This window comes from Euphorbia lathyris, chromosome 2 (assembly GCF_963576675.1).
Source record: "Euphorbia lathyris chromosome 2, ddEupLath1.1, whole genome shotgun sequence".
Taxonomy (NCBI): domain Eukaryota; kingdom Viridiplantae; phylum Streptophyta; class Magnoliopsida; order Malpighiales; family Euphorbiaceae; genus Euphorbia; species Euphorbia lathyris.
Window position 1 is genome coordinate 65,580,738 of NC_088911.1, and position 16,172 is coordinate 65,596,909.

The following is a 16,172-nucleotide window of genomic DNA, read 5'->3' on the forward strand; positions in this document are numbered from 1 at the left end:
AACTTCTCCATGAAAGACCTTGGTGAAGCAGCTTATATACTTAGTATAAAGATCTACAGAGATAGATCAAGAAGACTGCTTGGTATTTCACAGGCTACATACATCAAAAAGGTGTTAAAGCGGTTTAGCATGCTTGAATCGAAACGAGGTAACTTACCCATGGTACATGGAGTAAAGTTAAACAATCATCAATGTCCTAAAACCGAAGATGATAAGAAGCGCATGGCTGTAATCCCGTACGCCAGCGCAATCGGTTCGATTATGTATGCTATGCTTTGCACTAGACCTGACGTAGCGTTCGCGTTAAGTATAACGAGTCGTTACCAAGGTAATCCCGGAGACGAGCACTGGAATGCCGTCAAGAACATTCTTAAGTACTTGAGAAGGACTAAAGACATGTTCCTAGTGTACGGAGAAGGGGATCTGAAAATAGAAGGATTTTCAGATGCAAGTCATCTCACAGATGAGAACGATTTTAAATCCCAATCAGGATACCTGTTTATCTTGAATGGGCGCGCGGTCAGCTGGAAGAGTTCCAAGCAAGGAAGCGTAGCTTTCTCTATGACCGAGTTAGAGTATATCGCTGCTGCGGAAGTAGCAAAGGAAGCGGTTTAGATTAAGAAGTTCATTACTGAACCTGGTGTGGTGCCTGACATTGTAAATCCCATTACACTGTACTGTGATAACAATGGAGCCATTGCGCAAGCAAAGGAACCACGGTCTCATAATGCATCCAAGCATTACCTGAAGCGATACCACATTGTAAGAGAAATTGTGGCAAGAGGAGATGTGAGAATAGAAAGAGTACCTATTGAGGACAACGTTGCAGATCCGTTGACAAAGCCCTTAACCCAGAAAGTACATGATCGTCATCTTAGTTCTACTGGGATAAGTTGTAGAAACAATTGGCTTTAGTCCAAGTGGGAGTATGTTGGGGTTTAGTGTCCTATAGACAATTGTTCTAGGATACAAACTTAATGTAAATGAAGTGTTCTTTATATCGTTTGTTTTAATGAGATATGGTTTCATAACTATATAAAGGCAATCCCTTTTTAAGAACTAAATAAAGTCTAATAAAAGGAAATCCATAAGTTTGTTTAAAGTGATTATAAAGTGTTCATACAAGCATGAAGTGAGACGAAACTTTATGATAAACTAATAAACTTAAAACCACCCCAGTCAAGTAATATGTTTAGGATTGACATATCGCTGCTGAGACTTGCATGTAACAATGTCTTCTGTCGAGACAGAAAGCTGATCTCACAAGCTTCATATATACAGATATCTGGACACTTACATGGATCCAATGAAAAGAAGTTCATTAGGATTGGGGACCCGACTTGAGATAACAGGATGGGTAGATTCATCCTTGTCACCTGTTCATCTCATTGGTATTAATAGGTATAAGTAATCCTCAGACTCAAAGGAATGTTAATTAGTGATTCTGGATTACGGAATGTGATGCTTTGATCCTGTTGTAACACGATCCATAACAGAGATGACTCTGGGGTGTGAACGGCAGATGTTGGGTATCACAGAAAGTAATTGCAGGATAATTATACATTGGATTGAGCATTTGTCACTCCCGATAAATGGGAGATACGTCCATGGATCGCTTGTGGAAGACTCGACTCTAAATCCTTGCAAGGTGATAACTTAAGACTTGAAATACAGATTTCACTTAACCTATCTAATTGGAGTTGACTCGGCCTGTACAAGTAAAACGAACGTCTCGCTATATGTGACTTGACATTATCCATAGTCATAAGATTCAGTTCAAGGATGTAGTTGACAAAGGATCGAATTATACTGTAACTAATACGGAAAGGTCAACGACAGAATCAACCTGTCTTCTTATAGCTCTGGGGGAATGTTTCGGATTTGCTAATCACATTTCGCGTACTCATTCCGTTATGCAAAGATTAAATATAATTCTGTGAAAATTAATTTAATAGTTGCATACGGCTAGAAGCAATAAGAACCTAATGGGTCACACATAAGACTTGGAGCCCAAAAGAGAAACATATGTTAATTAATTAATGGAAGCCCAACTGAGTCCACTAAGGCCCAGTATATAGGGGGGCGATTTTCATGTAAGAAAATTACATGAATAATTAATTTGATTCTTAAACAATTCTAATTAGATTATAATTGTGAATTAAATTAATTAAAGGATAAATAAGTTAGGAGTTTTAATTAGATTAAATTACTCCTATTATTATCCTATAAGGTTATTTTTATTATCTTTATATTTAAGATATAATTATAGATAATAAATAAGAATTATATTCCGAATTAAATTCTTATTCAGTAACCTAATTCTATCTAACTAGGGTTTAGATACAAGAGAATATAAATACCCCCCTACATGTGATTTTCGAAATACACAAGTGCAATCGAGAGAGAGAATTTCGACCCCCCTAGTCGAGGACGAAATAATCCACCGCTTCCTACCGATTCAATTGATTTCATCTCTTTCTCTTTATCCTTGATCTTGTGTTGATTTATTAGAGACAATCTATTCTTGATTGTTTTAATACGGTTGATATCTAACTTGATTTGGGTTGTGTTTTGTCTTGTGCTCGGGAACTCGGAGTAAGAGTTGTGGGCACTTCGATTGCAACGGTAGATAGAACTTCATAAAGGTATTTCCTTTTATCCCTCTTTATATGAAATAACGATTAACGAATCTTGGGTTAATGGAAATAGGTTAAATTTTTTATATTTCCGCTGCCATACATTAGCCTTATTTTCCTTCACTATATCACGTTTTAACTTGTGACGGCATACATTTATGGTGTGGCCTTGTTTACCACAGAAGTCACAAAGAGTTACTCTTTTTGGGTGACTTTGTCTTTGGTCAGCACCATTGTGCTGAGCATGCCAACATACCTTAGTGGTATGACCTTTCTTTCCGCATAAGTCACATTGGACAGTCCGCTTATTATACCAACACACATCTATTGTGTGTCCTCTTTTCCTACAACAGTCACACTGAGTGAACTATCTGTGCTGGCCTGTACCTGAGTACTCAGCATGAGATTTATTTTTAGTTGAACCTTTTATTTGGTTCTGTAGGGTTGTGACATCCTTTCTCAGTTTCTTTGAATCTGATTGGACTTCCGAGACAACCTTGTGCATAATTTCCATGTTGTTATGCAAAGTTGAGTTGTCTTGGAGAAGATATCGAAGGTCACTCAGTTTGACCTCTTCAATCTCGTCACATCGCCTGCTGAGTGCTTTTATTTTCTTGTTACACTTTTTAGTTAGTGTATATAGATCACTCAGGGCGTTGACCATTTCATTTCTAAGCAAGAGTAAAGATGTTACCTCATTGGAGTGTTCCTCCTGTTCAGATTCTTCTGAGAGGTCAGCTTGCTCAGATTGAGTGTGGTCAGCAGCATCATCGGCCATGAAGCATATGTTTGCTGACTCGGTGGCATCAACTTCAGATGATGTTGACTCATCGCTGTCACTCCATGTGGCCACCATTGCCTTTTTGCTTCCCTTCTTTTCTTTCTTTAAGTTGGGACAGCTTGACTTAATGTGCCCAGTTTGATGGCACTCGAAGCATGTGACAGGCTTGGAGCTGTCCTTTTTATATCTGCTGTCACTGGACTCAGCCTTGTACCTGTCACTTCTTCTGTATGGCCTCTTGCTGTTCCTATCGTTCTTTCTGAACAGCTTCTTCATTTTTCTTATAAACATGGCCATCTCCTCATCATCTGATGAGTCAGCTTCGGTTGAGTCAGCTTTCATGACAAGAGATTTCTGCTTCTTGTCCTCTGACTTTTCTTTTGCTTCGAAGTTTTTCATAGAGATTCATGAGTCAGCAGAGATCCGATCAGCTCGTCATACTTATACGTGGTCAAGTCTTGGGCTTCCTCCACAGATGTTTTCTTAGCTTTCCAGCTCTTGGGTAGACTTCTCAAGATTTTCTTCACCTGTTCCTCTTCGGTGAAATTCTTCCCGAGCCTCTTGAGCTCATTTATGATACTTGTGAATCTTGAGTTCATCTCCGAGATGTCTTCGTTTTCGTTCATTTCGAACAGTTCGTAGAGTCTCATGTGCCGGTTTACCTTAGATTCCTTGACCTTGCTCGTGCCTTCATAGGTCACCTCCAGCTTCTTCCATATCTCCTGTGCTGACTCGCAACCTGAAATCTTATTATACTCTGCAGCATCTAGAGCACAGTGAAGCATATTGATAGCCGAATCGTTATTTTGTAATTTCTTAAGGCCATCTTCTGTCCACTCAGTTTCACTCTTAACAACTTTCTCATTGTTAACAGTTTTATAAGGCACATATGGGCCTTGAACTATTGCAAGCCATGCACTCATGTTTGTGGCTTGGATAAAGTTCTTCATCCTATTCTTCCAGAATGTATAATTAGATCCAAAGAATAGGGGAGGCCGACTAATTGATAATCCTTCAGGGAGTATCTGTGTTGTTTGGTTCCCTGGAAGGAAACGAGTGTTGTTCTCAGCCATTTATCGGGATCAGCTCAAGATAGTTATATCTTTGAGTAGTGAGCTATTAGGCTCTGATACCACTTGTTGGTCCCGTGTAATTAGTTCCAAGGGGGGGTTAGGAACTAATATAACTTTTTCATTTTAATTATGCTGACTTAATATAATTCTTTGAGTTTCACAACTCAGTTTTGGTCAGCACGGCCGAGTGAGGCGTAAGACGGCTTAAGTCAGATACTGACTAGAACTGTTTTACTTGCGAGTCGGGAAATGACACTTTTGTGGTCAGCTTCCAACTCAGCACTCTGATTTACTCAGTGTCAGCTTAAACAATTTATATACTGAGTAAATATAGCAAGCAACACATACATATATATATATATTGAGAGAGAGTTAGAAATTACTCAGCACGACTTATCCTGGTTTGGCCTCTCCGCCTACGTCCAGTCCCTAGAATCCCTCCGGGCTTTTTCAATCCAATACTGAGCTCTTTAAAGGTAGAGCACAAACCGTTTACAAGGCAGTTGAATATGCAAGAGTACCGTCCTCTATTCGTCTACTCAACTCCTACTAAGTGCTATAACCGAACACCTAGATTTCTCTATCGCTGAGTACTTAAAACCGAGTACTCAGCACCAATCTCTCAATTTTACAATTGATACAAACTTGTTCTTTTTCAAACAAAGAACACTTTAGATGATTACAAAATCAAACTAGCTTTTACACAGAGATAGAAATTTGGTGCAAGATCTGTTTCTTGTTTTGATGTGCTTTGTATGTGTATACTTTTTCTCTTGTATTTTTGCAAAGGATCCAAGAAGTGTACTTGTCCTTTTATAGATGAAATCTGAAGATACAATCATTTGAATTCAGATCTATCCGTTGAATTCAAATGGCTCTTTCTTCCGACATGGTTCTGGTCAGCTTCAGATTTGCAGGCCAATCCTGTCGTTTGAATTCGGCAGGTGCCAGGCTTGTCTTCTTCACGCAGGTTTGTCTTCTTGTACATGTTTCGTCTTTTAGCTAGCGGACATTTGACCCATGCATCTCGAAATTGACTCTTTGCGTAATTCCAAGGTTTCTATTATTGGTGCAGACAGTTGTCGGATCTTGTCTTTTAGTAAACGGATCATTGGTACTGTCCTTAAAATCATTAAGCATGACTTTGATAGCCGTTGTCTTTGATCGTTGCCAATTCCGATACTGAGTTGCCTTTCACTCAGCTTCCACGGTCAGCTTTGTTCTGCAAGATGTAGTTCCGAAGAAGAATTCTCTTCTCTGATACTGAGTTGCGTTCCACTCAGCTTCATTGATCAGCTTCATCTTGAAGCTTTTGTTCTGAAGAGGACTTTCCTTCTTTCGTACTGAGTTATTCTTTACTCAGCCCGCGCTATGTTGTTATGCTGACTATGTTCTGTCTTAATTTGATTCCTGTTCTTATAAATATTCTTATACTCAAAATTGAACAAACGCATTAGTACAATTAAATCAAAACACTTAAATTTAATTGTCTTAATCATGGATTAACTTAAATAATTTTGTCAAATCAAAATCATGTTGGAAAGGTGTTTCAACAATTTCAACACATATATGACGGAATACCGTCGCGAGCTATTACCAGCAGAACCTATGATATTCCCCCAGAGCAATTAAGAAGTCAGATTGATAACTGACGTTAACCTTTCTACATTAGGTACAGTATAATACGATCCTTCATCAACTATATCCTGTTGGTCAATTCCTTATAACCATGGAGCGTGTCAAGGTTACATATAACGAAGAGTCTGTTTTACTTGTACAAGTTGAATTCACTCTGAAAGATAAGTTAAGTGAAATATTCATTTCTACTCTTAACTCTATCACTTTGCAAGGATTTCAGTTAATTCACCACAAGCGGCCATTTGGATATATCTCCCACTTATCAGGAGTGACGAATGCTCAATCTGACATTAACTATTCTGCAATCACTTTGTGTGATACCCAACCCTGCTCTCACACACCCTAGGCTCTCACCTGTTGGATCGTGCTCGCACAGAATTAAAGTACCAGACTCCACAATCTAGAATCACTAATTAACAAATGTTTGAGTCTGAGGATTAGTTATACCTACTAATACCAATGAGATGAACAATTGACACTTTTAGATAAATTAATCCATACTGTTATCTCAAGTCGGGTCCCAATCCTAATGAACTCCTTCACCGGATCCATGTAACTGTCTAGATATCTAAATATCTAAAGCTTGTGAGATCAGCTTTCTGTCTCGATAGAAAACACTGTTACATGCAAGTCTCAACAGTAATATGCCAACCCCTATAACACATTACTTGACTTGGGTTGATTTTAAGTCTATTGGTCTATTATAAAGTATAGTCTCACTTCATGCTTGTATGAACACTTTATAACTACTTAAATAAACTTAGGATTACTTTCTTTATGAAAGATTTGTGCCTTCATATATAGTTACATTTTAATGCTATATATCTGATTAAACAAATGACTAAATAAACAATTTATTCATTAATATTTATATCCTAAAACAATTGTCTTTAGGACACTAAACTCCAACAAATCTGACTTGTTTCCCAATGCAGGTGGAAGAGTGGGGGAAAAATCGTGAAGTCGTGGGGCCGGAGCTGGACGAGCCAGCTCGTCGAGCTGGCCACTACCAGCTCGCCGAGCTGGCCTATAGAGGCCAATTCGGTGGGCTGAACATGCCCAATTCATCGAGCGACTGCCGGGGGTCCTCGAGATGCGATTTTCACCCGAAATTGATCCCGTTTTAACCTGCACACGCACATAAATTCCAAACAACGTTAGTCCAAAGGCTAAATTGACCCACCAGTCATTAGATTTGAGTAAAAACGCTATTTGGTGCGACTTTTGGTGGATCAATTAGCCGAAATAAATAAGTGGTAGTTCATGTGTGCTATTTTGGCAATATTTTGCCTAAAAACAATCAGAAAACGGCTAGAAACTACAAAAGTAAATAAAACATTTAATAAAACATATACTAAGTGTGGAATCTCGCCTCTAATCCTGACGCCCTGATAAACAAAATTCTCAAAGCTAAATATTTTCCTAAAGAGGATTTTCTCTCGGCTCCTTTGGGTCTAAACCCGAGTCAGACATGGAGGGGTATATGGATGGCAATCTCACACTTCAAGTCAGGATTCCGTAGAAGGATCAGGGAATAGAGAGTGTACTCGGGTGTGGAAGGACCCCTTGCTACCGACACCTCTAGGTTTTGTTGCAGGGCCTACACCTATGGGGCTGGAGGACCTCATTGTTAATAAATTGTGGCTCGAAGACTCGCATCTCTGGGATATTGAGGTGCTCCGTAATCTGCTGAGGGAGTGTGATGTGTAGGTTGATCTAAAGCTGTTTGGGGGTACTAGATCAGTTGTGGATGGCTGGAACTGGTTCTTTGATAGGAAAAGGAAGTACAGGGTTCACCCGGGTTACATGATGGTGGCAGATAGTGTCTTGGGTGCGTCAAGTGATGTAGTTGAGGGTATCCTATGGCGAGGGCTTTAGACTCTTAACATTCCCCCAAAGGTAAAACTCTTCCTCTAGAAACTTACATGTGACATCCTGCCTTAGTGGGATCGATTGTATTTGAAAGGATTGGAAGTAGTGAACAGATGCCCAGCCCGTGATGAGTACGGGGAACACTCATTGCACCTTTTATTGGATTGTCCGTCGGTAAGGGAGTTCTAGCGGTATGTAATTTGAATTTCTACCCGGGGCTAGTTGTTTTTCTTGTAGAATGGCTAGTTGCTCTAATCAACCTCCCTGATACGTCAACTGCAGAAAAATGTTGCATGATCCTGTGGAGTATCTGACAACACCAGAACGACATTGTCTGGCAGAACCCGCGAGTTTTGATTGGTTCAATAGTAAGGCGGAGTCTTATGATGTTAGATGACTTTTAGGCAACCCGAGCCCATACACCCCACACCATTGTACCTCTGAACCCGACTTTGACTACTACTGTATGGCGCTACCCTTCGATAAACACCTAGAAGCAAAATATGGACGCAGCCATCTTCAAGGATTTGAACTCAGTGGGCTGTAGATTCATCCTTCGTGACTGTTGGGGCGCTCCTCATGGCTGTTGGTCGACTATTTTTTGGGGAAACATGGAGGTCCACATTGTGAAAGCACTGTGCATTAAGGAAGCTCTCTCGTGGCTGATTACTCGACAACTACATCATGTCACACTCGAGACTGATTCATTACTTGTTGCTCAGGCTTTCAACAACCCGCAAAAGGATTTTAGTGATTTTGGCAATCTACTAAGTCAATGTAGACACATGATAGAGTTCTTATCGAACCTTACAATTGTGCATGTCCGGAGGCGAGCTAATCTAGTCACTCATGAGATAGCTCGTGCGGCCAGGTTCCATGTTTGTCCGTCTTTTTGGCCACATGGCCCAGGGTTTATTAGCCACTTGGTGGCTGCTGATGTAGCAAACGCTTCTTAATTAATATATTATGCATGATTTGTTGATAAAAAAATAAAAAATAAATTATACATAAAATAATGATTTTTGTAACCATAATGACAACTTTTAGATATGCTTAGCATTGAAGCATTTTCTTAAAAAAAGTTGTTAAAAGTGATGCGAATGAGAGAGAAAATAAAATAATATATTTCAGGATGATGTGTTAAGTTTTGACAACTTGTGAGGGGGTGTTTGATTGCTGTTTTTCCAATCCCCGTCCCGAACTTTTGAGGTTGCTCTTAGGGAGTGTTTGATTGTTGTTTTTCATGCTACTGTTTGCATTTTCACTTCAAAATGGAGAGTTTTAGGTGTTTGTTTAGTGATATCCTATTTGCATTCTACACCTTAAAACCAGTCTTTTACAAAAACAGGAAATCCCTGCTTTTTGGAAAAACAACATTTTCCAACACTAAACCATAACAGCAAACAAAACAGCAAACAGTAGGTAAAACAAATGAGCCCTTACTTCTATTGGTGTATTTTTATGACAATATTTATAATTAAAATAAATTATATATAAAATAAGGGATAAGGTGTAAAAATACCCATAACGTTTACAGTCAGGAGCAATTTTACCCTTAATTTTGACAGCCAAAAGCAATTTTACCCATAGGGATGCAAATGGGACGGGGATTTCCCGTCCCTATCGTGGAGATACATTTGTCCCCCGTGACGGGGATGGGACGGGGATGGGGAAGGTATCCCCGCCCCGTTAATCCCCGATTATTTCCCGTGATAATTGATTTTTTGGATGATTTAAGTACATTTTAATTAGGTGATTGATTGTTTTTAATTTTTAATTTTTTTTATTTGAAAGATTTGCGAGTGGTTGTTAATACTTGGAATTATTAGCCACTGTTTCTTAAACGTTTTTGCCTTTACTGGTTTTTTTTAAGAATAAACGGTGATTTCCCGTGGTAAATGGGGAATATGGAATGTGAATAACGTTTTTGGAACATTTGTAAACGGGGAATGGGGGATCCCCGTAGGGACGAGGATTCCCCACGGGACGGGGATGGAGATAAGTTTATCCCCGTTTAGCTCGCGGGGATGGGGATGGTGAATCCCTGACTAGTCGAGGACGGGGATTGGAAATGCATTCTCCACCTCGCCCCGTCCCGTTTACATCCATATTTACCCATAACATTGGCAAATTGGGTCAATTTCAGACATTATTATAAAAGACATATATTTTGTTCATTGCTCCGCACTAATTGCATATCAGCTCGTTTTAAAAATCAGATTTCATATTTTCTATGATTTAATAACAGAATTGGAGATTAATATTTATAAATTCGGTGAAATATTTTGAATTTTTTTGGTTCAACTCGTACAAAATACAATATATTTTTTAAATTTTTTTCACGTCTAATCATATGTTTATGATTTGTTACTAATGAGTGATAAAATGACTCACATGTAAAGTGTAGATGCTAAATTATTTTAGACGTTAAGGGTAAAATTTGATAAATTATTTCTCAAATTGATCCAATTTGACAATGTTAGGAGTAAATTTGCTCTTGACTGTTGACAATAGAGGTAAAATTGTATTATTTTAGATGTTAGGGGGAAAATTGTTCGTAATTGTAAATGTTAGAAGTATATACCTTATTTTATAAAATAATAATTTGTGAGACTCTAATAATAAGTTTGGAGTATTTTAAAAAAAAAAAGGTTAAAAGTGAGGTGGATGGGAGATAACGGAGATGCTGTTAAATGCTGCTTACCTAAACTTGGTGAATATTTGGTCCGACGAGTTGGTTTGGTTACTCTTCTTGTTGCCAAAGAATCAATAGAAAGGTTTATCTAGGGTTTATACTTCTTCATTTACTTCTGATATAATTCAGTGCTATACCAATTATCAATCAAAACTAAGCAATGTGGAGAGCAAGTAATCCTCTTGTTAACAAAGGCTTTAGATCTCTCAATTCCCTCTCCCATTCATCTCCTACCTATTTCTCCTTCTCCAATAATACCCTTCAACATCCTCTTTCATCTCCTCTTTTCACCACCTCCGTCCGACATCTCCGCAGCGGTCGGGATCCCAGCTTCTTTAGGTATTCTGCTTTCGAACTCCTTTTTCTTTTTTTTGGACTCAGTTGATTAATTGATTGTTTTCTTCCATATCTTAAGCTATGAGATTACCCCACCTGTGAACTGGGGCGTTCGGATTGTGCCGGAGAAGAAGGCTTTTGTGATTGAGCGATTTGGGAAGTATGTGAAGACGCTTCCATCAGGAATCCATTTCTTGATTCCGTTTGTGGATAGAATTGCTTATGTTCATTCCTTGAAGGAAGAGGCCATTCCCATTCCTAATCAATCGGCTATTACCAGGGATAATGTCAGCATTCTCATCGACGGTGTCCTTTACGTTAAGGTCTTTCCTCATTCGCCTCTTCCTCTTTTTTTTCCCCTCCTCAATTCATGGTCATATGGAGATTTACTTGCTATGGTAGATTGTGGACCCTAAATTGGCCTCTTATGGTGTGGAGAATCCCATCTACGCCGTCATCCAGCTTGCACAGACCACCATGCGCAGCGAGCTGGGAAAGATTACCCTTGACAAGACATTTGAGGAAAGGGACACTCTCAACGACAAGATTGTGGTATGTTGATTTTGTTAAACTGTAAATTATGAGCATTGATTCTTGTGTTGTGTTTTTGTTTCCGTATTTGGACATTTTTTTCTGCCATTGCTGGGTTGTTTTGAATGCTGTTTTTTTGTTTTGTTTTGCTTTGCTTAGCTTTGATTAAATTGATGAACTGTTGTTTTGAGTTGCAACAGAATACAATGTTAAATCATTCATGAAAAGAATGCATATAATATTTATGTTGAGGTTTCATAACTTATGCAGGAATCCATCAATGTGGCTGCGAAGGATTGGGGCCTGCAGTGCCTTCGTTATGAAATAAGTAAGCTGCACTCAAGTAATTTGATTTGCTATCTCAAGTTCACAGTAGGCATATTCTAATGCCTTTATTGACTATCTTTTGTAGGGGATATTTCTCCTCCGCGTGGTGTGAGTGCTGCTATGGAGATGCAGGCAGAAGCAGAACGTAGAAAGAGAGCTCAAGTTCTTGAGTCTGAAGGTTGTGAAGATGGATGGCTTGATGTATAAATGTTGTCTGGGCTAGTATTTATTATTTAATTTGTATCTAATATTAGAAAATCACAATATACTGCATTCTATTGGGATTTCTTTATCTGCCAATTTAATTCTTAAACATGGTACTTTTAATGATTGCACTATCCTTATTTGCCCATGGATATTCAATATTAATAGGAGTGAGACAGGCCAACATCAATATTGCTGATGGTAAGAAGGAGGCTGTTATCCTTGCATCAGAAGCTTCAAAAATGGATCAGGTTAATCGGGCAAAAGGTTAGTTTATCCTTTTTGCAATGACATTGCATGCATCTATCAATCATTAGCAACATCCTATTGAGATAGCAGTGTTCTCAATGGACTGTGATGTGACACTTACTTTGAGCTTTCTAACAAATTTTGTGTCTTGTGAAATGAATTCAAAATTACAAAATATGGAAGCTTACATGTGCCTATTATGAAAAGAGTTTCATGAATGATGGATGGCTATTGACTCTTCTGCATTTTACTTGATAATGCTTTGAAATGGGAAAGCTTAATTTTGTAGGTTGATCTGTTTTTCTGGAAACTAAGCTGTTGTTGATGGAAATGTTTTGGCTCATCTTATTTCTGACTTTCCTTCAGTAGGCATTTACTTTGATCCTATGCTAAATTCATGTACCATTTCTTATAATCAGGTGAGGCAGAAGCTATCATTGCTAGAGCACAAGCAACTGCAAAAGGTCTTGTCATGGTGTCACAGGCCCTTAAGGAAAATGGCGGAGTAGAGGTGAGTTTTATAAAACAGTCATAATTGTGTATATAGAGGTATTTCTACACTATGCTGTAGTTGAACTGAAATGTTGTTTGCATGAGCTCAGCTTCTCACCCCTTCTCAATCAACCATATCCTTACTCAAGGGATGTAGCTGATAGCTTCTTGTCCATGGAGATTGTTCCGGACTTCAGTTTTTCCTGGTTTTATATATATGTTGTACATCTTTGTTTCTGGTCCAAGAAGTTGGTTCTCCATTTTTAGGCGATAGTATTATCTGACAGCAGAGGGCGAGCCTTGGCACAACGGTAAAACGTTGTTGTCGTGTGACCGAAGGTCACGGGTTCGAGTCTTAGGAGCGGCCTCTTGCCAAAAAAATTGGCAAGGGAAGGCTTGCCCCCAGTACACCCTTGTGGTGGGACCCCTCCCCGGACCCTCGCTTAGCGGGGACGCGTAATGCACCGGGCCGCCCTTTTAGTATTATCTGACAGCAAAAACTGTAGTTTGGACTTTTCTTGTATATGGCCAGCCTTGATTTGCTCTGTTACATATCACATGCAATGCTGCAATTTGACCATTGTTTCTTTATTTGTGTGATTATGCCCTTTTGACATAAAAAGGGTGAATATGTAGACACTGCTGAATGCCAAAATAGTGTCTGGTTTGTTACATTTGGAGATCTCCTTCCATAGTACTGTAGTGGGTTTGTTATAGGATTTCCAGGCGTTTTAGAAAGCTTTAAGAAAACAGAATGCAATCTGAATCTCCTGTTATATTCTCCTATTTCTAGTTTGAAATAGGACTTTATACTTTTGCATTTGTAAGATGGTACACAAGTTTGTTTTGTACTTTTGAAGGGATTACTTGAAATTGAAGGAGATTCCTTGAATTTGTTTTGTTGATTTGAAGAGGAATTGCAGCAGCATGGCTACCTCTTAATCTTGGCAAACTTAAGTAGTACAAAACAAGTTCTTTTTTATGGGTGATAAAAACTATTATATAAATGATTTAACTGCAAAGTACTTGTTTCTTTACATGGTAATAGTAGATGCTTAATATATTTGGTATATAATTTATCACTTGAGCAACATAGATTTGTTATTGGGTAATTAATTTATTAGTCCCTGTATTTTGATAAAACACACTGTTTAGTCCTTGTATTTTTAAAAACACATGGTAAGGTTCCTAACCTTTTTCTCAGTGAACTGTTTAGTCCTTCCGCCTGTTTGTTAGATTTTTTACCATTTATGACTTCGGAAATGACTAAATTACCCTTTACTATTTACCTTCAAACTTTAGAAGAGGAAATCCAATTTAGAAGAAGAAGCTATTTGTATGGAAAACAAGAAAAAGAACAGACTTAATGCTTACGAATTTGAACGATTAAGAAGAAAATCAAGAAGAAGAACACTCAAAGTTGATTTCAGATGTATTAGAGTTTAAAGGAAAGGAAAATAAAGGAAAAGAAGAATGCAAATCCAAATTGACTAACAAAATCTTCATGAGGGTCTAACGGCAGGGACTAAACAGTTCATCGAGAAAAACGTTAGGGACTAAACAGTTCATCGAGAAAAAGGTTAGGGACTTTATCATGTGTTTTTGAAAATATAGGGACTAAACAGTGTGTTTTGTCAAAATATAGGGACTAGTAAATTAATTACCCTTTGTTATTTAAATGAATGGCTCTAGGTACAAAGTAATAAATGCTGATGCTTTTTGGGTATGGTTTATATAGTGCCATTTGTGACTTAAAAATATATGAGGAAGTACCAACTATGGCATGGGAAATCATCACTGATGCTTGACATGTTATTTACAGGCTGCAAGTTTGAAAATTGCAGAGCAGTATATTCAGGCATTCGGGAATATTGCCAAGGAGGTAAGCAGGAATTCTTAAGTTTTGTGTGATGTTCAATTGGTTAATTTTATTTATTTATTTTACTGAACATAAAACTTTAATCTGTGTGATCATTGTTACGTTAGGGAACAACTATGTTGCTTCCTAGTGCTGCAGCAAATCCTGCTAATGTAATGGCTCAAGCTCTGACTATGTATAAAAGCCTGCTGGGCAACGTTCCAACCAAAGGTTCTCATGTATCTGCTGGTGAGGTTGATAGTGGTCATGGATCTTCTCCTGAGGGTGAGAATCGGGGTGAGTTGACAGAGAATGTATCATCCCCTGGACCTGGAGAAACTCAGAATCGGGCTTCAGTAGTTGCAAGAACAGTTGATACCAGTCTAGGTCATGCACCAGGATTCTCACTTCAGGGCCCAATGAAGGGAGCCTAATTAGGGCTCATTTCAGAGATACTCATCCATAAAGCCAAACATGACTTTTGCTATTGGTATTAATTGTATTGATTTGGATTTAATTCCCGAGTCCTTGAAAAAGAAAGCTGATTGATATAGAGTGGAGAAAAGATTGACAGTAATTGGTTGGTATTTGTTCATCAAAACTTGTGTATTATGTAATTTTGAGTAATTAGGATCCGCCCTGATGAATAATTATAGGAAATTTTGAAGGGGTGAATGGGATTTTGCTGATGTAAAATGGAGCAATAAAGTTAGCAGGTTAATTCGAAGACACTAAGGGTTCGTTTGGTATGACGTAATGTAACCTAACCTTGTAATGTAATGGAATGGAATAGTGATTCCATTACAATGTTTGGTTGACAAACTAAAAAAATGATGAAATTTAATTATCGTTATAATACTTATATTTGCTTAGTTAAAATGTAATCATAAAATTTTATTCATATAGTTAAAATCATCGAAAAACATGAAAACGTGAAAAACACGAAAAATGGAAAACACGGAAAATATGAAAAAAAAAGATGACCTATATTTCGTCATGTTTTTTGGGTTTTCTGTTTTTCGTGTTTTTTCATGTGTTTCTAGTTTTATTTTGTTTTGTTTTTTTTTTGTTTTATCGTTTAATAAGAATTGTGTATAATAAGTAATTCGGAACATCATAAGGCCCAAAGGCCCAAGAAGTAAGGCCCATAAAGCCATCTCAGATCACTATAAATACCCCCAACATAGGGAAGGTAAAGAGAGGCTAATACTCACTACCAAATCGGGTAACCCCTAAGCTCTTCGAATATTTCCTTTAGTAGACTTCTCGAACATCTAATTGTCTTGATCGTCGGAGTGTTCACAGAGACCGTTCTCCGCACAGGGACGAGAACGACGAGCCACAAGGATCCTCGAAGGCAGCCCGAATCACTGTAGGACATTCCCTAATTATTTGGTGCGGTGAACGTGGACTACAAGTGATTTTCGAAGTGTTCAGCAAGATGCAGACGCCAACTGAGCTCACACTGGACGGAGCGCCG

General features: G+C 38.3%; 1 protein-coding gene across 1 annotated transcript; it reads left to right on the forward strand.

The window, feature by feature from the left end:
• The first annotated feature begins 10,704 nt into the window (after positions 1–10,704).
• On the forward strand, positions 10,705–15,548 carry LOC136218499 (uncharacterized). The gene is made up of 9 exons (XM_066005396.1): positions 10,705–11,034; positions 11,111–11,354; positions 11,434–11,583; positions 11,833–11,890; positions 11,975–12,067; positions 12,262–12,360; positions 12,762–12,853; positions 14,657–14,716; positions 14,821–15,548. The coding sequence occupies exons 1-9, from the start codon at positions 10,856–10,858 to the stop codon at positions 15,124–15,126; spliced, it is 1,281 nt and encodes a 426-aa protein (XP_065861468.1). The 5' UTR covers positions 10,705–10,855; the 3' UTR covers positions 15,127–15,548.
• The last annotated feature ends 624 nt before the right edge of the window (positions 15,549–16,172 follow it).